This window comes from Oreochromis niloticus, linkage group LG18, assembly GCF_001858045.2.
Source record: "Oreochromis niloticus isolate F11D_XX linkage group LG18, O_niloticus_UMD_NMBU, whole genome shotgun sequence".
Lineage (NCBI taxonomy): Eukaryota > Metazoa > Chordata > Actinopteri > Cichliformes > Cichlidae > Oreochromis > Oreochromis niloticus.
This window is the reverse complement of record NC_031982.2, coordinates 26,941,982-26,963,593: the sequence shown is the minus strand read 5'-3', so window position 1 is coordinate 26,963,593 and position 21,612 is coordinate 26,941,982. Positions and strand designations below refer to the sequence as shown.

Sequence of the window (21,612 nt, the reverse complement as noted above, 5' to 3'; positions counted from 1 at the left end):
TCCGGCTCTGCAGCTCACATGTTAAATTCAGGACAGTACCATTAGAAAAACACTGAACACCTAAATGTTCATATGGCTTGTTTGAAAGGGTTGCCAGGTGCCTCTTTTCTCTCAAATTAACATGGCAGCACAGCTCAGCTTAGTTTTAAAAAGTTGGATTTAAACAACCCACAAGACTTCTGGAATAATGTCCTTTGGACTGACAAAACCAAATGCTGATGTTTCACCATAAGGCACAGCGCCACATTTAGAAAAAAGCAAACATCGCATATTAGCACCTATTAGCACTTGTGTCAGCACAGTGGAGCAGGGGTGATGTTTTTGGGCTTGTTTTGCAGCCACAGGACCCGGGTGCAGTCAACCACGAACTCAAAAGTATGAACACAAAAGTATTCAAGAGTCAAACGTGAGACCATCGCTCTGATAGCTATAGCTTGGCCCAAATTGTGTCATGCAACAGGACAATGATCCCAAGCAAAGCAGCAAATCTACAACAGAATGACTAAAAAAGAAAAAAAAGATCCCACACTTCAACCTGACTGAATTGGTGTGATTGGGATGTTAACAAAACTGTTCATAAACAAATGCGTGCAAATTTCAATGAACTAAAGCAACATTGTAAAGAAGAGTGGGCCAAAACTCCTCCACAATGATGTGAGAGACTGATAAACTGTTAGTTCAAGTTATTGCTGCTACAGGTGGTTCTACAAGCCACTGAGTCAGGGGGTGTACTTTTAGGTTTTCACAGGAGTCCTGTGAAAACGTTATTTTTCACATGACTACATATAAATACAGAATCGTTTTTTAAAGACATACCTCACACCTTTCAGCTGCTTTGAATCAAATCTTAAACCAAAGGCCAGAGAGTAAAGAAAATTCAAAGGACAAGCTTTTCCTCTGCTTATAGTGGTATTTATCTATCTAGATGGTTTGGCTGTTACTGGCTGTAGAGATGTCTGCCTTCAGCTGAGTATAATGGACGGAGATGCCATTTACCTTGCAGTTCACAAAATGAAGAAAAAAACAGAATTAAAAAGTATCACATCACAAATCACGACGTGGCTACACACTTATTGTTAGTCCAACTAAGGTGGATTTTTCTTTGGCTTTCTTTTTCCCCTGGTTATATTTTCTTAACGTGACCTTTACTCAGGAGAGGTTTTTGTCTTGAGATCTTAATCTCCTTTCTGAGTTTCCCATAACAACCCAACTGGTCACAGGGACCAATACAGAGACAGCATACATGAAAACAGAATAAAGAAAGAAACCAGAAAAGGAACAGGAGGAAAACTCAACTTCTAAAGTGTAACGTGAATCCAAAAATACTTTTTAGACACAGCAGGCTTAGGTCCTCAGAAGTACAGAATATCGGTTACACCGTGACATAGAGTCCTTGCCTTCTTCCGAGTGTGACACAAAAACAACCAGTGACACTGGCATTAGTCCTAGCAGTCGCACGAATAAATACCCAGACCAACCACTGAGCAAAAGGAGCCAAGCACCACCCATGCTGCACATTATGGCTCTCACTCATTATGCAATCATCATCATCATTCTTCAGACTCCAGTCAGCATTAGGCTCTTGCATAATATACAGTAACGTACAGTAGAAAGACACGTGCACGTGCACATTAATCCCCCAGCAGTTTAATCTCTCCATTTAGCGCTGAGCATGTACAGCTGGATGCTCCGGTAAGCTACTTCAAAGCCCTGACAGCCTGCAGCTTCGGCACTTTGAGCCTTTGCAAAGTGTACTGGCAGCTATTACAGAAGAAATTCCACCTTAAGTGTACTCCACATATGGTTGTTGTCAGATGAAAAGTTAATTTTACATTACTTTGATGCATTTTATTGACCTGAAGAATTGCATTTAATTTGAGAAAATGTTCCAGCAGGCTTCTGAAAGTGCCGCTGAAATAACGCAATATATTTCTTGGTGTTAAAATTCACATTTGGGAAAGAACCTGTTGATTTAAATGTCACCTGCCTTGACAGCTGTTGTTTCTATAATTTCCATGCAGCTGGTGAACAGAAATATTTCTTTCTGAAGTGAGAGGAGGTAAAAGAGCTGTGCTAAAATCTGCAAAACTCACATGGAGACAAAATCAGGACCTGCAAACTGAACACTGAAATGGAGAAAAATGTTCTAAGTACTGACAAGTGATTTTTCAGGGGATACAGATATGTTTCCTGGTTCAGAAGATTTTGCACAGTGTTAGTGTTTTTAAAAAAAGAAAGAAAAAATAACCCACTGAAGTGTAAAAGAGCAAAACATTCTGTTGTTGCTGTCAAATGAAAGCTACACCTTCCAAAAAGGAAAGTTTTCAGGATTTTGTAATTTTTCTTTCCACGAGTCCAAGACATACAGTACACCAGCTGGCAGATACTTTCATCCAAAGTGCCTGGCTGTCTTGTTTGCATCAGTGAGAGCTGAACCCATAACAGCCTTTTCACAGTAGACCTGAAAATAGCCACCAAAAACGCAATAAAAATACACCAGAATGAATGTTTCCTGCTTTTACATAACCATAAGTCTAAAAAGCCAGGCTGTAGCTCAGTGAGCATCTCTTAGTGGCCTCGCAGATTGGAGTTTCAGTCCTTGGTTTTCTGGGTTTGGGTGACAGATGCTCACTTGGACTGACGAGAACTGAACCGTCCAAGATAACAAAAATAGTACAGAAGATTTCGGCTCTGGGATGACTTCTTCTTTTTAAATCTCTCACTAAGTCTGTGAGCTTCCCTCAGGTTTTTCCCTCTGAACTCTGTTCTTGCACATGTACATTTAAGGTTTTACTGTTTTAAGACCCGTTTCAAGCTGATAAATCCCCATTTCCTGCGCTTAAGCGTGCCTTACATGAACCAAACTAAGTTGATAAAGACACCGTCTCCCCGTTACATGGCTTTCTTTCCGTTTCAGTTATATCTGGGTGTGGTGCTGGCAGCTGTGGTGATCGTCACCGGCTGTTTCTCTTACTTCCAAGAAGCCAAAAGCTCTCGAATCATGGACTCCTTCAAGAAAATGGTGCCACAGGTAAGTTGATGCATTTGGTGTTTGTGTAGTCTCAGAGCTTTCTGAATCAATAAGCCGTCCCTCAAGTAGGGCTTACACACTCACTTGAGTGGAAACCTAATAAGCTTGCACAAAGGAAGAATAAATGTTTGAGCCAACTTTGGATTGTGAGTGTGTTTGCATAAAAACTCCCCTTGCGTTATCCACCTCTAGCACTTTGATTGCCTAATTCTTTAATCTATTTAGACTCTTTTCACACACTTCTCGCGCCTCTTTTCCCTACCTGTCTTCCTCCTCTCGTCTCCCTTCTCGTCTATATCTGTCTTTTACATACCTCCATACCCCCTGGCTTCTCTTCTTTTTATATCTCTCCTCTCTCCTCATCTGACTAAATCCTCTCTCTGTTCCCAAACATTCTCTCTTCCTCACACTCCCTCTCCCTGCTCGTCTTTTTTTCTCCATGCCAGCAAGCGATGGTGATCCGGGAGGGGGAGAAGATGCAGATCAATGCAGACCTTGTGGTGCTGGGAGATCTGGTGGAGATCAAAGGGGGAGACCGCGTCCCAGCTGACCTTCGAGTGATCTCTTCCAGCGGATGCAAGGTAGGGGAGGGGTGCTGGGCCCGTCCCTGGGGATCCTGGAAGTCGCAGTGGGATTACAGTAGCTCAGTCGACTTTGGTATTTCTATCTTTTTTCTCTTTTTTTCTAGCACACTGTTTATCATAAAGAGCATCTGAGCATGCTAACATTTGCAGGTAAACAAAGTACAGGTGACATGGACGAGAATGATAAATAAATCAAATAACTGATAAAATATTTGGCCTTGTGATAAACTGCAAACCAGCTGTCAGTCCTTGAAAGATATTTTAGTCTGGATCAAAGTGATGCACCAACCCACAACAATGCTACAGTAATCATAAGACGAGACTGTCTCACTTCCTGTTATTTCATGTGGACTGTCCACTTTTCCCAGTTCCCCTTAAAAATGATTTCAATAATGTTTTCTGAATGTTTTTTTAAACATGTTCTTTTTTAAAGCCTTTTCCCCTGTGAGAAGCAATGTGCAGTTTTACATGCGAAAACTGTTGTTGTGTTAGCTATGACCATATTTACATCACCCAGAAAATGCTTTCATTTTGGCTCGTTTCCAAGCCACCACGTAATCACATTCAAACACGATGTTTGAGCGGCTAGTTGTCTGCTTCAGATTTGCAGTTTAATGAAAAACTGAGTCAGATTGTTCCTGTAGAATTCACCTCATACTGATGAGCCAGGGAAAGGGCATTTTGTATACATATTTTGTGTGAAAGATTAATCTGGTTTTGATTAAATTTTCGTCTTTTTTTATGTCGAGTCAGAGTAAGGTCTGCGCGCTCGCTTGGAGATTTCTTAATATTTTCTGCATAAATATGACCTAAAGGTTCATCTGACTCTGACAAAGGTCTTAAAAGAAAATAAAGAGGACCAGATTTAGATAACTGAAATAAAAAATATCTGACTTGGTCACTGATTAAACATCTAAACTAAATGTGGGCAGTTGCCTGTTTTAATTCTTCATGGATGGATTCAACAAGGTTTTGGAAACACTAGTGTCTATCCCAGGGCTTTCCACTGACACGATATCATTATGCATTCATAATAACAATAATGATAATAATAATTTTTCAATTTTTCAATTCAATAAAGTGAAAAACATTAAATAAAAAATCAAATGCAAGAAGACGAAAAGATGCCAGATGGCATGGATGTGTTGGCTGCACATCCACAATCCACCACATCCCAAAGGTGCTTTGTTGATTTGAGATCTGATGTCGCTGAAGCCCATTTTACTCTTTGTCACGTTGGAGAAACCGTTTTGATATCATTTGAACTTGATGTGATGCATTCAGCTTTAAGGAGCTATCACCTCCTCCTCTGGCACCAACAACCGTGCCATGTTCAAAGTCACTTAAATGAGCTTGAGCAGGTCATCTTGACCATACACCAAGGTATTGGCTGATTTGATATTTACATCAACAGATGAACGAGTGCACCTAACGTTGTGGTCAGTGAATATATGTTATATGTATATTTTCTACAACATTTCTCATTGAACCGATCCATAAAGCACTGTCAGAACAGCCTTCTTGTTTAAGCAGTTGGTAGCAGACATACAGATGGGCTTCACAAACCTTACGATCCTGTTATATACACCAATGTTGTTTAGTTAGTCTTCTGATGGTGGAATCATTAGCCAATGTAAAAGAGGCCTTTCGCATTGAGTTCCTTTGTGACCGACCAGGCAGACTACTAAATGCCTTTAATTGTAGTATTTTTTGTTTTGTTTTGTTTTTTTCATTGAGCACACCTGAAGTGAGCAACAAAGATCTTTAATTTCTTTTGTCTGTCTGACTACGAAGTTGTCCATATTCTCCAGAGAAGGATTATACATTTCAACATTTTCCCAGTCTGATGATCCTGAACATCCGTTTTTCTCAGATCCTCAGAAATCTCCTTTGTTTGAGCCATAATACATTTTGTACATGGGGATGGGAATAAACCTACCATGAAAACGGGCTGCTCACTTTCACCTAATTGTCATCCCTGATTCATTTCACCTTTAAATTGAATGCTACTCCTAGAGTTTCACACACGTTTCTCCCTCACTGATATGTAATATTGTATCGTTTTACCAAGTCTAATATCTTACCTGTATTTAATTAGGTCTAATTTATCTGCTTTTTATGACTTGTGTGGAAATCAGATAATGTTGTAGGTCCTACCAGTATAGAAAATATCAAAGGCTTTTTCTGCAGCTGCACTTGCTGTTGCCGAATAGGGTGAAAGTTTCTCTCAGTGGTTCAAATTTCTACACCGTGTTGCAGCGAGCACCTAGATCAGAACACAGTTTTGACAAGACAAGAGCGCTATATCACTTGTTGTTATAAAGTCCTTTTTTTTCCCATTTCCACTCTGTCAGTTTCACCTCTTCAGTCTCTCTGATAACACCGCGCTCACATCCTTTTTCTCTCTCTCCCTGTGAAGGTGGACAACTCCTCTCTGACGGGAGAATCTGAGCCTCAGACGCGCTCCCCGGAGTTCACGCACGAGAATCCTCTGGAGACCCGCAACATCTGTTTCTTTTCCACAAACTGTGTCGAGGGTCAGTAGGCCACATCTGGCCAAGATTGTCTCTTATCAGCTCTAAATGTCTTCCTTTAAGCCATCTGGAGATCAGCATCATTTTGCTTTACCACCCATCCGTGAATGTGTTCCAGTACATGATCCGTACACTGCACCGCGCAGTGTGTAGCTGCTCATGCTGAATGCATGAGGATTAGTAATAAGCATTTTCATCTGAGATTGAGTCACTGGCAATTTAAGTGGTCAGTGGCTGTCAGTCATCAAGTTTCAAAGGGATTTTATCAGATTTATCAGATAGATTTTTGAACAAGATGTACATTAAAAGAACATCTAATGTTGATGGAGTTATCATGAAATTTTAGAAGCTAGATTTTTTGAACAGTTCTGAACACTTGCATGTTATCTTTGAAGATCTGCGTTTTGGCCACACGTTTGTGGAGCTCTTTCTGACTTAATTTAGAGATTTATTTATTTTTTTTATGAAAGTGAAGTGTTAAAAAAAGTACATCCTACTTATCTACAAACTCAGAAGTGTTTGTCCTTGTTTTTGAAATGCACATTTGTTTCCAACTAATTGAACATTAAACCAATCAGAAATGCTGTAATTTAATGGAATACCTGTGTGGGTGTACGGAGGCCCATTTTCAGCACTCTTGTGTTCAAATGGCACATTATGCTCCCTAATGCAGGTTTAGCATGTTAACGGGCTTTGATTATGTTAGCACAGCTGAAAGATGTGCTGATTAAAGAAACAATAAATTTGGCTGGGTGTGTGGAAGATCGGCTTTTATGGGTTCAGATGTAATGGACATTCTGAAAGTCTTTCTTTAAAATCGAAGGCTATTCAGTTGGAGGGCTTCCTGAAAAGAAGCAGGATTGCATATAAAAGGAGTGTACTGCAAACTGACCCTAACCAGAGTAGAACAAGACGTGGGAGAGACTGAGCAAGATTACAAGTACAATTTAAGAAACACCGCTCAGGTCCTCAAGAGGAAGCTTCATTAAATAGTCCCCACCAGATTGTGCTGGTTTGTAAACGAGTAGAGCACAGTTGTACAAAGCTTATTTTTCCTGGCAATTTAGCACACAGAATACTCTTCGTTTCTTAGAACAAGAACACTCTGATGAATTTCAGAAGAAAGTTATTTTTTGCGGGACATTTTAAGGCTATAATCAAACCCACAGAGGGTGATGCTACAGACGCTCAACAAGCTATTTTTTTCCTTCTTTAATCAGCAGAACAGTTTTCAGCTGTGCCAGCATAATTGGAAAAAGGTTTTTAAATGATAAATTAGCTTTCAAACATGATAAACTTGCATTAGCTAACACAATGTGCCAGTGCAACACGGGAGTGACAGTTGCTGAAAATGGACCTCTGCATGTCTATTCGATTTAAAAATCATAAAAGATTCACAATTATGATTCAATTAATCGTTAATTGGCAACATCTGCGGTTAGTTATTGTATATAACTAAGTGTGCTTTTCTTCAAAAATCAAAGACATACCTACATACGGAAAAATCTCTGTCAGAAACTGTGCTGGTTACGCAGAGTAACTCACAGTTTTCACATTTCAGAGGATAAGGTAGAGTCTGCTTATTTGGATTCTCTCCTCATCCACTTTCTCGAGCATCTGCTCAGTCCATCCAACCACCGATCGCTGGCCAACACCTGTAATTCACCTCCATCTATCACGAGTTATGTCTCGCCATCGAACCTCGTCATTGTTTACACATTAGAGTGCATCGTCTGCAGTGTCCACGGTATCCACGCTGTTTACACTTGTTTGCCCCTTCACATATTACTCTGAGAACTCTGAGTCTCACTACAGCAGCGAGAGCATCTGGTCACTCAGCTGAAAGCTGTAACTCACACCCAGTGGTCTGTAATCTCACGACCTCTCATGTGAAGAGCTGCCTTAAAAAGAAAAAAAGTCATCATTTGAAAAACCGATGCTTCTTGACTAGCGACTACAACAAATTGATGTTGTTAACTACTGAACTGATGAATCATTCAAAGACTTTAATTTAATTTTTAATTGCACAGAAAAAAATGGTGTGTTTGGTGAATGTTTTATATCTATTTAATGCAGAATGTGGACCTCAGGCTTCTGGTCCAGAGAGCCTAGAGGTTTTCCTGTGAGCTTCAGCATTTGCATGAGTGGCTAAAATCTAATCACTTGAATATTAATGTCAGGAAAACAGAACCGTGTGTTTTCATTTCCCAACAAATATCACTGAGTTTTTTTCTTTTTTGTTGCCTGGTTCACTGACAACCCATTCACAAAGAACCCCAACCAGGAACTACATTTCTATTAAAGGATCAGATAATACCTCAGACATACTGCTTAGGACACATATTTACAGTACTGTGCAAAACTCTTGAGCCACCCCTCGTTTCATAATATTTAGCTTTTTTTTTTAAAAGCCACTTAACGCTGATCTACAAATCATTCAGGCATAAAAAATGCACATAACTTTAAATTCGAGGGATGGAGCAGTGTTTTGTTGATACATAATGAACAAACCAAAGAATCAAATTTAAATTGTGCCTTTAGACACTTTGCAAAAACACATACTTGCATTTCTTTAGATGAACCAACAAAAAATGGCGAACATAACACGGACTGACAGCCGTAAAATAGTATTGTTGCACTAACACTGTGATTCCCAAAGAGCTATTAGCATAAAACTTGGCATATCTGTGTAAGATGTGCAGTGAGTCCTTGAAATATGTTAGGAAACTGGACAAGTGGAGGACAAAAGAAGTGGCAGCCTTGAAAAAATAATCTACAGCAGATGAACAGTATCTGAAAGTCATGTCCTTAAGAAAAAAAAAAACAGCAAAGACCTGACAAAACCTGAGAGATGCATCTGACTCTTCAGATGATCCATCTACTGTTCACTGAAGCCTCATCAGAAATGTCTCTATAGAAAGGTGGCTGTCAGGAAAACAGGGAGGAAAGGCTGAGGTATGTCATATTGCACAAAAAGTGCACAGAAAATCAGTGGCAACAGGTCTTATGGGAGTGAGGAGTCCAAATTTGACATTTTTGGTTCAACTCGTCATTAACAGAAGAAAGCTTGCACAAAGGAGTTCAAGCTGTGCTGAAGCATAGAGGTGGTCATACAGAATATTGAGTTTCAAACTCATTAAAATTGTGCAAACTCTTCTTTTTTTTTTGTCTTGCATATTCTATTTCCATCTCTGCTTCAGGATGTTGCAATAAATCCTGGAACTATTTCCCATTTTCCTAGAAATATATGAAGAAATGAGAGGTGGCTCCTGACTCTTGCACAGTATTGTATATGCCACTCTTCTTTCAAAAATATCCTACTGAGTTCCAGTTTGGACCCCCACCAAAAAAGAAATCACTGACAGCAAGACTTTATAACAAAGCTCATAGCTTCATGGCAGCCTTCCCCTTTGGACCAACCACAGCTTTGCACTCTCACATTCAAACACCTTCACTTGTCAGAATTACATGACTAAGCAAGCCATTAAAATGTTCTTTTAGATTCAAAATAATAACTCCTATTTAATAGTTACTGCTGTACTTTGAGACATAGCACAAGAGCATTTTCACACGCACTTGTTCCTAATTACACTAAAGACTGGAATGAGACCCTGTATTACATCCGAGCAATAACTTTAGTTACACATTTAAAACAAAGATATAAACACTATTTGTTGGAAAGAGGGCCAGTGAGTGAAATCATCATCACATTTTATTTTAATTCATACTGTCGCCACTGTGCAGCTGTTCATGTTTTGCTGTTTTTTTGCGGCCTATTTTTGTTTTATCTATTGCACAGTCATCCTAATTACAGTATTATGCCCTGCAGAACAGAAATCTCCTGTAAACCAATTTTAACTGAGTCAAGGCAGTTGCATTGAACTAATTTTATCGGTAATGTCCCTTTGTGGTAAACAGAATGACTGATTTAAATTAATGACCCCCTACTGCAGGTACAGCTCGTGGCATTGTGATAGCCACCGGTGACCGAACGGTGATGGGTCGCATCGCCACCCTGGCATCTGAGCTGGAGGTCCGCCAGACACCCATCAGCATCGAGATCGAGCATTTCATCCAGATCATCACTGGGGTGGCTGTTTTCTTGGGAGTCAGTTTCTTCATCCTGTCACTCATCCTGGGATACACGTGGCTGGAGGCCGTCATTTTCCTCATTGGCATCATTGTAGCTAATGTGCCTGAGGGGCTTCTGGCTACTGTCACTGTGAGTATAGTGTATCTGAGTGTTTGTGTGTCTCTCTCCCTCTTGTTTGTTGTTTTGTTAGAACAATAAGTTTTATAATAATGATTTTCTCAAAAATATATCTGCAAGATTTTCTATAAATAGCCGAGCAGTTTAAACGGTTTAACGAGAGTTTATGTCCCTGCACAGCTTCTTTCTGTCTTTGCTGCAAGGATACAATGTGCACTTCAGTTTACAATAATCCCCTGTAGCAAGATCACGCCATAATATGCTTCAGGGAAAAGAAAGTGAATGGAGCCATGTGGGAAAGAGAAACTGGCTGTGCTGCACAAAGATACAAAATGGTGTTTGAAATGATAGTTTTAAACAAAGAATATGATTCAAGTTGATTGCAGGGGGGGCTTTTACAGGTACATGTTTTTACATTAACAGTGAGATTTTGTTTAAATAAACTGTAAAGAGCCATAATGAGCAGAGCAGGAGCTGACTGGTGGGTGGACTGTAGTGTGTGGGTATGTTTGATTACTTTTTGTACATTTGGTTGCAGTCTAGCTTTTGGTTGTACAAGGTATCATTAGCATGATTGCTTAAAGCTGCTTTCTTTGTGTTTTTGCAATTTGGGAGATCAGAAACCAGCTTCTGAAATTACTGTAAGAAAATGTAAAGTTCATTTGCTTTTAAGCTCTGTTTTCTTGCTTTGATGGACATTCTTCACCTGTTAAATTTGTATAGCAGAAGTCTGTCTGTGTCTATTGATAATGGGAATTTAAGATCACAGGCAGCAATAATGAAACCAAAAAAACAAACAAAAAAGACTTAAAGGCTTTACAAAAATTAGGAAAATAGCAGTAGGTGGCATTAATTTCCCACGGGCTTTTCATCTCGAGCAGCTGCTTTCATACCCATTTGATATTGTTGACATAAACATATTGATTAGTGCAGCTTTACATGTGCCAGTTCCAAAGCCCTGATGGCATGCCTGCTGGCTCACTGTCACGGTTTACTGGCACATCTACATGGAACCACGCCATCATCAATGTTATTAGTTACACCTGTGCTTTTCCTATCACTAATTTACCCTCGCTGAATGTTAGGTGTAGGTCTAATGATCTTACAGAACACAGCAAAGTGATTTATTACCGAATGTTGTTCTTACAAAAAACAAATGTAGCTAACTTTTTCTGCAACAACAAACAGAGAGTAGGTTGAGGTGGATGCCAGCTGGCATTTTAAATGCCATCAGTCGACATTTCAGTGGTCACAGAAAATAAATTAACTTCCAGTGGCTGGTTTCTTTAGTTGCATTCCCTTTAAATACATCATACAGTAAGGTATGTGTGGAAATGCTTGTGTGTACATTTTGTGTGATATATTAGTTGCTATGTGGGTAACATATGGAATATGTCGACTCATCATATTTTTATGTTCTTGTTCACCTGCTGTTAACTAACCAGCGAGATCCTCACTCACATACACACACTCTCATTGAGAAGGCACCCGGACCACGCATGGTTTCACATGCACAAACACTTGAATGCTCTGCTGCGTACACATGCTTTCACAATCATCCATCCTCGCCTCTCCTCTTTCTCCCTCCCTCCCCTACTCTTTCTCTGCCCTCACCTCCCACCGTCCTCCCAGGTGTGTCTGACTCTCACTGCCAAGCGAATGGCCAAGAAGAACTGTCTGGTAAAGAACCTGGAGGCCGTAGAGACTCTCGGCTCCACCTCCACCATCTGTTCCGACAAGACGGGCACGCTGACCCAGAACCGTATGACGGTGGCCCACATGTGGTTCGACAACCAGATCCATGATGCGGACACCACCGAGGACCAGACTGGTAAGACTGAGATGAAAGGAGAGGAGGAAAACAAGGGGAAAAGTAAGGAAAGAGAAACAGAGCTTGGAGAGTGAAAGATATAAAGGAGAGATGGAGTGGGGGATGCAGAGGGGGGGGAGTGCGACCACCTGCTGAAATTCATCTGTCCAATGTTCACACCGCCAACCAACAAGGCTGTTCACTCTACTGCTTGGATTAATTGAGCAGCGGTATGCGGTGGGCGGCATAACCCTCAGCTACAAACATGTCTTTTCCCAGAATTCCTCTGCAAGACTGCTTCTGTGGAACCAATCGGATTCTTGACTCCTGTGGAAAATCGAGCCAAATTTTAAAGAAGCTTTTAGCAATAACCAAAAGGTCTGGCAGGAGAAAAAACAGGTGTTCCATGAATACTAATTAGTCCTGAGTCAGACAATTGTGAACTCGTACAAGGAATAGCCAGTGGTGCTGACAAAGGCTGTACAAGAGAAACGGGGCAAGAGCTACGAAAAACACAGTGTATTCAATTTTTTTTCTCCATAAAGTATGCAGACAATTTTTACAGCTGCTGCAGCCTTTTTAGCCTTTTGTACTGCACCGTGTCAAGCTCAACAATCCCAGCCATAGTGTGTCAGTCTGTTTCCACAATAACAGTGACGGAGCCCGTTGTACACAGTCCAGGCAAATATGAAAAATGAATGCAGGCACCTGCAGTAGAGTGAAGGTCATTTTCAGTGCAATTGGGTGGGAGGGTTGAAATTTTGATACAAGTCATTTCCAAACACCTTTTATTTTGAGTCCCTCTAGTTAAAAATGAATGGCATTTTAGAGACTGGGGATTTGAAAAATCACTTTTGTCAAGGAAACAGTGATTGTTCAACTTAACTGACCCCGATTCTATTATTTAGCTACAATATTCAGTTGTACTCTGTGAACTGAGAGTTAAGTCAGTAGCATAAATACTGCATGAGTCCTACTTTTAAAAAAAAGCCTAACACAGTTCCTTCTTCTATTCTCTCAGGTTTGGGTTTTGACAAGAGCTCTCCTACTTGGGCTGCTTTGTCTCGCGTGGCTGGCCTCTGCAACAGAGCTGTTTTCAAACCCGGACAGGAGCACCTTCCCACCGTAATGGTAAAAGAAAGTATATATATATTTATACTGCCAGTCACTCACACTTATTGGTGTATTGGTGCCTGAAGAAGTATGTATAATCTTTATTTTTTCCCCCCAATATCCTCTGCTCTCTTCATCTCCAAAGAAGAGGAGCAGTATTCACAATGAATTTGGTTCAGATAAAACAGGGAGAGGCAGCTATATAAATAAGCTTTTTGAACAAACAGTGCTGTGTGTGGAGGGTAGAGGTGTAAAGGAGCCAAAGTGCAGCACAGAAGAGGCGTGAAGAATCCAACTAAAAGCGAGCTTTATTAGGAGATAAGTCCAATACAATAAAATCCAAACATTAATCCACAAGGCACGAGGGAGACCAGAACTCTACGGAGGAACTCTGAAAGCAAAGCAGAACAATACAGGACTAAACAGACATAAGCGGATGACATGACCAAGACAAATAGAGGGACAGGACAATTTATACAGGCAACTGATTAGGAATTAGACACAGGAGAATAACAAGAAATGGGCGCAGACAATCCAGACAATCAGACAGGGAGGAAGTGAAACTGAAAACAAGACACAAAAAACTAACAAAGTAAAACAGGAAATGAACCAGAGACATGAAATATGAAAGTACATTTTAAACATGCTTGAATTAATTTACACAGAGGGACAATGCCAGACAAAACAGAGGGGAAGGAAACGGGGAATAAAGACAGAAAACTGAAAGTGACTGTACTCTGTGAAGTCAGAAAGCTGACACTCATCTGAAGCAAAATGTGACTCAGAGATCCCATACACACGCTAAGCAATGACTACAGCTTAAATACAACGAGAAGTAATACTAGGATGATAACAAAAACACAGCAATGTATATCTCTCTCTCTATATATAGACAGATATACAGATAGATATAACTTCACCTAAAAATGATCAAGAAGCTATACTTGCACCAACAGCCAACCGACCAACTAAACAAACAAACAAGCAAACAAACAAAACTCAAAACCCAAGAACTGAAACCAGGGACAGCGACCGATTCCTGACTCAGTGCTGTACCAGCATTTGAACACTGGACACATATAATGTAGCACTGAAGGCACTATATGTTTATTTATTTAACTTCAATATGGAAAATGCATGAACATAGCCTCTATAAATGATGGATGAAGCCACTCTTACATTACCTAACACATAAGTTTGACTCTTGTTTTAAAACCTTAAGTTGAGCATTGTTTCTATCACCATCTTCCTTTTTTGAAACCATATCTCACCAGCTGAGGGGTGGATGTGACACCACACATTCATAGGTTAGTGACTTGTCAATCACAAGTCTAAAGCATGCACTTTTTAAATATATTCTATCTTACTTTAAATAGAACCTTATATATTTAAAAAAAATCATGTTGTATTCAGTAAGACTAGAGACTGAGACTTAAACATGTCAAGGAAATGTTACAGAGGTCATAAATCAAGAGAAAATGAGCGTGTTCTCAAACACTTCTATTATTACCAGGTTTCTTTTTGCAACCAAAATAGTCACGCACTGCTGGCTGGCAGAAAGAACCGAGGTTCAAGGCTTTAGCCCCAGAGGCTACATCTATCTTTTATATACACTGTGTGGGCATAACCCACTCTCCTCTTGTCTCTGATTGGCTTACTCCAGCTAGTCATCACACCTCATGTCCAAACCCAGCCAAACCAACCAATGAAGGCAATGAGTATTCACCAATCAAAAGCAGGGTAAGGAAGGATGCGCTTCACCATCCTTGGAGAAAAAAAATATAACCTGCTGTACTGAAAGATAAATGTCGTTTGGGATTTATAAGTGGTTATATGCAATGCAGCATGAAAAATATATATGTACCTGCCCCATGTATACCATGCAACACAGCAGCGCTCACGCTATAACATCAAGTTACTTAAAACTTTGCATTTATATTTCAGCTTCATGAATTATCTCTACTCCCTAAAAAGGTGGAGTATACCACTTTTAGTTTAATCCAAGGGTATTCTGAGTGGGTCTTTTATATTTGGATCAAATAATGCATGCACATTATTCATGACATGATTTTTGACAACATGGTTTGCCAGTAGGGTGAACTTAACAACATGTGGGAAGTGTTAGCTGAGTTGTCACTCCAAAATAAGAAGTGGTGAAATCAGTATTCACTCACTAAATCTAAAAAAAGATTTAAAAAACAAAATGTTTGGGTTTCTGTCAGTTTAATTCATGACAAGACTGAAACCTGTTAATCCTATAAGTGCTGTTGTCGTGCCCACAGGTACAGATAGATCAACTTCACATACCTTTGCATTTGTTGCTGAAATAGCTTTAAAGTTAAAGTACAGAAAAATGCAAAAAGCAGAGTCAAACAGCAGCAGCTTTTGTAACATAAATCAAAGCACTTGTTACACATCTTAGCTTCTTTTAATGTTCCATGCAGACAAAATGGCGATACTTCCGATCTAAGATTTATATGCTTGAATATGTGCTTAACTCAAAGTGGCAATAAAGCCATGTAAAAGTAGTATAAGTGTAAAAGACCCTAATAAAAAAATGTAAAACTACATAATAAATTTAAAATGTATTTAAAGTTCACGCTGAAGAATAGACCTGATCATGTTATTATAATACTTATTACATCATATATCTGGCGTTTGCAGTTTGCACGTTGCAGTTGTTCAAGCGGGGGCTAATTTAAACGTTTGCACATACTGCCGGCAATTTAATCTATGAGGTTAACGTTGTTAACAGAGATTCAATTTGAAATCTCAATCTGAAAATTAACTGGTGTACATAAATAATACAAATGTAGCGAAGCTAGAAGGAAAACATTTGCCTCTGAAATGTAGAGCGGCGTAGGTATACAACAGCACGACATGCCACTACTGCTGTTTGCATTATGCAAATATGAGCATATAAAAGATGTATGTTTTCTGAATGATCATACAGTTTATCTTTAAATGAATCACGCCATCAGCTCTCATACTGAGTGTATTAGAGGTTAAAAGCACAATATGCTCCTTTGAAATGCGTAACGCTGAAAAGCATAATGGGACTGTGCTCAAGAAAAGTGTAAACACTTCAAAAGAAACGTAAGCAGCGTGCTTTACATTAGAGTAGCCGTTATTGTGTCTCTTATCAGAAAGAGTATTACACAGATCCCTGATAGTGGAAATTTTTACTTTCCATGTTGAGTTTTCATACCTTCTGCCTGAGGGTATCGGCTCCGGCTCTTTGTACAGGATGTGGTTCGGGTCTCTGGTAATTTCGAGGCCCTCCCTTCTCGCTGTCTCTTCAAACATCTCTCGGATGAGACGAGAGGGAAAAGATGGGGCCAGCATGCCAATTATGTTCCCTGCCCTTCTGATCAGATTTTAAAGTTGTTATCTGAGTTTAACGGACTGGTTACCAAACCATCTTCTTATGCCATACTTGAGCAAAGGTAGTTTGTATTCTCTCCTGCGGTCAGCCCATCCTCAGCTGCATGGCAGCCACAGGGGAATGAAAACAACCCATAAAAATAATTTGTCAGTACCACTTGACACTTGGCTTGGCATCTCTCTCACACATAAATACACATACACAGAGGATAATCCAATGCCCCCCTGGAAATGACTCCCCCAGCACAGATACACAAACACACACACTGCTGGGAAGGTAAGTCAATAATATCTCCGTCTTCTACCGACTGCTGCCCCTCCAAACTGTGCTACATTGACCTGAAGAAATTCTCAGTATGGCTCTCAGTGACAGGGATTACAGCTTCTTGACTCAGATGGGAGCAGATGGTGCCAGTGCAGCCTCTGTACCCCTCAAGGTGCCCAGAATTCCTCCTTGGATTAAGTGACATGCGTATATCCCAGCAGCCCTCGAACACAGCAGTTGAGGCTCCGTTAACATTACGCGAACAACTCCCCATCTTACTCTGGAAAGGAGGAAAAATGGAATTTCCATGATCTATTTATTCATTCATGAAAAGGCACAAACAAGGACAAATCTTGTGGAGTGCGTGTCCTTGTTTGGCGGCTGTTCATGAATGAATAAACAGAAACAAAGAGAAATTTCTTGTCTTGGTTTCACTCCCACTGGTGTATTGGGTGTCAGGTCAATCAGTTTAGCATGGATTTTAATAAATTGGCTCTAAGAGCGGTTTGAAATGCCGTTAATATCATGGAATTTTTATGAAGGTGGATTTCACAGGTTATCAAAAGAGAATTTTCTCTAAAATTATCCAAGTATCACAGCAAGCAACTTTATCAGACAAGTTAAAGCTGATAAACCTCCAAAAACAAAGAAATATCAAACAAGCTGCTTCTAGGAATAAGAGAATAATACTACTGGGAGACTTCTTACCATCTGTGTAAAGTTTATTGCAGGGCACACTCTGAGACATGGATCTAATAAACTTAGGTACAACATCAAGTTTGATGTATGCAGATTGTACCCACTGATTCACTCCCCACACGGCATCAATTCCCACGATATTTCGCTCCATACTACAACCTCCTTGAAAACAGCTAGAGGACACATCAATCTTGTGCTGCCACAGCTCAATAAATTACATTTTTTATTAGAATCCCAAACATTAGGTTTGCTTTTTCCCACTTTGACACCCATATATTTTTGATCAGCGCGTTATCTCCCAGCTCCTTTCCCATTCATTGGTTAGCAGATGTAGATCTTATCAGCAGACACGTTGTAAGATGGTCTTTCTAAATTTCTTTCCCAGGCTGCTTTTAGTCACAGACTGTTATAACGGCCAACTTTGAAGCCCTCTTTGTGTGCAATATTAAAATCTGTTTTCCAGCCATGACCAAAAATATTGCCACGGTTCTTTCTCTTTGGATGTCTTTCATCTGCGATAGTACAAACACATATAGTGTAGCTTATACTTGAAGTTACTCTGTATGTGTCTTCATGTGGAAGCAGTTTACACATCTTAAGACTAATGAAGCTTTTTCTTTTGAATTAAGGTCACATGTAGCTACACAGAAAAAAATTGCCGTCAAGCTAAATGACCTCATTGAATATGATCTGAGATAATTTGTTATACTGAAGTTTGTGTTTTGTTGGACTCAGTGTTTGTGCAAGAGTAGAATTAATTGGTTTGGGTTAGAAAAATATCACGTTTTAGATTAAAATGCAACATTAAACAGATGAATTTCTATCATCTTAAGGAAATGACACACCTCTTACATGCCTTTATTCGCACAGCTATAAACAGTGGGTTCAGGTTTTTATAGGTCATCATAACAGCTAGCACAAATGATTTAAAGAGCGCTTTAATTAAATATGGTTTACTCAGGCATTCGAGAAAATAACTCCATCAAGGACAGTTCTTCACCACCGGCGACACACATGTGGGTGGTCTGTGGAAACAGACCTGAAGACCCCCAGCTACAGCTGGAGCATCGCTGAGAAACTGGCCCCAGGACAGACTGAAGTGTAAAGTCTTTGTTGCTGCCCTACATGCCAGATAAATAGATCGAGCATCAAAATTAACCTTTTCTCCCTGAATTTCCCCGAGTATATTATTTCTTCACGCCACTATTGGAAAAATATAACCAAATAATTTACTCATTTACTACAATCTTCGCAAACACTTTGCTACTGATTATTGCCAACAGGCAATACTCAAATGTCTTCTTCCAACAGTATTTATTTAGAAAATCATCAAGACCTTTAGAAGCTGCCCTTGAGAGTTTACAAACAGCATATGTACCCAACTAATTAGCTATATTTCTCCTGAAGAAACTGAGCTGTTTTAATAAAACTCTTCCTCATCTTGTAGATTTTAAAAAAAGGGAAAAACATTCATTTCTTTTACATTAAGTTATTAACTTAGACAACAATGTTGTGGCCAGCATTGGTAATTCAGATCATACTCCACTACCTGCATAATTAATAAGAAACATAATGGATGTAAAGGAAGTCCTCTCAGGTATCTCAGCTAGTGTTTTAATCAATTAAATAACACATAATGCCAAAGCTTCCCTCCACTGCAGTACGATAAACACAGGCAATGAGACAGACAACACTCATTTCCTAATATGCATATGTTAGTGACTGTGCTAATGTGCTCCTGTGTGTGTTTCCCCAGAGGGAGACAGCGGGGGACGCATCAGAGTCAGCTCTGTTGAAATGCATCGAGGTGTGCTGTGGGAGTGTTCGTGACATGAGAGCCGCAAACCCCAAAGTGGCAGAGATCCCATTCAACTCCACCAACAAATATCAGGTATTGCATGAGACTAGTGTCACGTCATGGCTTTGGGCTTGAACTGATGAGAAAATTAACACAAGGCTGAAATTTATCACGGTGCATTCTGGGTTTTTGTATATATAAATATATTAAGCAACCTAAAAATGTAATGGAGTAACTGTTATGTAAATAGATATTGTTGCACACTAGCCAGAGGAGGTATTTATTTCTAATCTTGACCAATTTTATGTTTATGACAGCTTCACTAACATATGTTATCACATAAATCTGGTTGCTTTTCTGTCAATTTTTGTATTAAAATAATTTTTTCAGTGTTGTAAGAATCTAGATTTCTTATGTAATCAGTGTGAGCAAGACTACACAAAACCAAATAATGTCATGAAACTTAGTTAAAGTCAAGCACAAAGTCTTTAAAATGTCAGTATGGGTCCAGATCTCTTGGGTTGCAGTTCCAATGGTTTTATTTTTAATGTATTCATTTTATTCATTCATTCATTTCAACTAACAGGTTATTCCTCTATTTACTTTAAATGATCTTTCACAGCTCTGTCAGAGCTGTGGTGAGGTGTTCACACAGATTTCCAAGACGTCCATGAAAGGGAAAAAAACAGAATTTTTTCCTTATATGCCAGAACTAAATCATGCATATTCATTTTTTAACCTTTTTCTACTGAGGGGAGGCAGCCTGAACATGTCTGCTCTTTTACCAGAGACACCCTGCTTAAAATTCACACTGCTGCACGCATTCATGCTTGGAAGCTGCCCAACAAGCCACAAACGCAGCATTGTTGGTCACAGGAAAAACTGTTGCAGCATTAAAGCTCTGCAATGTGTTTTATTTATGTTAGAAAGATACATCAGGATTATGAACTGGCTTGGCTGGGATACTAAGAAAGTGCTCTGTTGTTGCCTTTCAATGCACAGAAATTCCATTTGTAAATTTATTGTATGTTGAATATGCTATTGAATTGTAAATGGGCTGGTAACCTGCTTATAAACAGTGCCTGAATAAAAAGGCCTAACATGCTGGGAGAAGAACAGGTGAGAAGACCAGGATGTACATCCCTAATTAAAATTTGCCATCATGCTAGACAATATCAAACATTTGCAAAGGTTGCTTCTTATGAGACTGAGCAAAGACAAGCATGCTCTGCATTTTTATTTTTTCACCAAAGTGGATTAAAAAATTTTGAGGAGAAGCTATTTTTTAATAAAATTGAACAAACATTTCCCATACAGTATCTGTAGTCGAGAGGCAGTTGTGAAAGGTCTTACGTTAATCCACATGCTTCACTCCATCCTCTAACAGTCAACACCAACAGAGCCAAAAGTTAATACTGAACTATATGAAGCCATCACGCAGAGCATTAACACCTTGCTCAGGGGAAGTGCAACAATTAACGCACAGAGATGTGTGTTTGCTTCGTTCTTCCACACCCAGTCTTTCCCAGCTTGTGTGGAGATTTGAACCAGCATATGAATTACACAGCAGCAGTGTTGAAGCAAACAAAGTACTTCCTGCATGCATCTTGTGCACCTGTTCCCTGACTTAAAATAGGCACGTCTGTGTTAGGGGAGGGGAAATAAAGCAATTTTGCTCTGGTTTTCTGAGATTAGATATGTTGTGACTCAGATACAAATTACCTTGGGGAATGTGTGTGTGTGTGTGAGTGAGTGTGTGCACACAAACTACTGTAGGTATGGGGGAAGGGATAATGCAAGGTGCTACACCAGAGGAATACATGCAATTGGGTAAATGAATGCCCCCTTCAACATAAGGCATACATATGACTTTCAAGGTACACTCAGTCAATTCAACCTTGAGATTATTATTTTTTGAACCAGTTGGAAAATATGACAGCAATGAAAACAAAATAAAAAAATAATAAAACAAAAAAAAATCAGACTGACGATAGACAATCCACAATGAACCACATGTGTGCATTGTTTTTAAAACAAATCCCACAGTGTCGTGTCCTCACATTTCCTCCTGTGCGTTTTCTTTCAGCTCTCTATCCATGAAGCGGAGGACAATCCCTCTGGTCATATTCTGGTCATGAAGGGAGCTCCCGAAAGAATCCTGGACAGGTTGGTTAATCAATAATG

At 39.6% G+C, this 21,612-nt stretch overlaps 1 protein-coding gene across 1 annotated transcript in view; it reads left to right on the top strand.

Annotated features, from left to right (window-relative positions):
• The window catches only part of atp1a2a (ATPase Na+/K+ transporting subunit alpha 2a), a 50,890-nt gene that overhangs the window by 4,199 nt on the left and 25,079 nt on the right, over positions 1–21,612 (top strand). The window contains exons 5-12 of the mRNA XM_003447457.5: positions 2,918–3,031; positions 3,478–3,612; positions 6,035–6,152; positions 10,103–10,371; positions 11,992–12,190; positions 13,191–13,300; positions 19,387–19,521; positions 21,515–21,594. Coding sequence (XP_003447505.1) covers positions 2,918–3,031; positions 3,478–3,612; positions 6,035–6,152; positions 10,103–10,371; positions 11,992–12,190; positions 13,191–13,300; positions 19,387–19,521; positions 21,515–21,594 — 1,160 coding nt within the window. The remainder of the gene's footprint in view (positions 1–2,917; positions 3,032–3,477; positions 3,613–6,034; positions 6,153–10,102; positions 10,372–11,991; positions 12,191–13,190; positions 13,301–19,386; positions 19,522–21,514; positions 21,595–21,612) is intronic.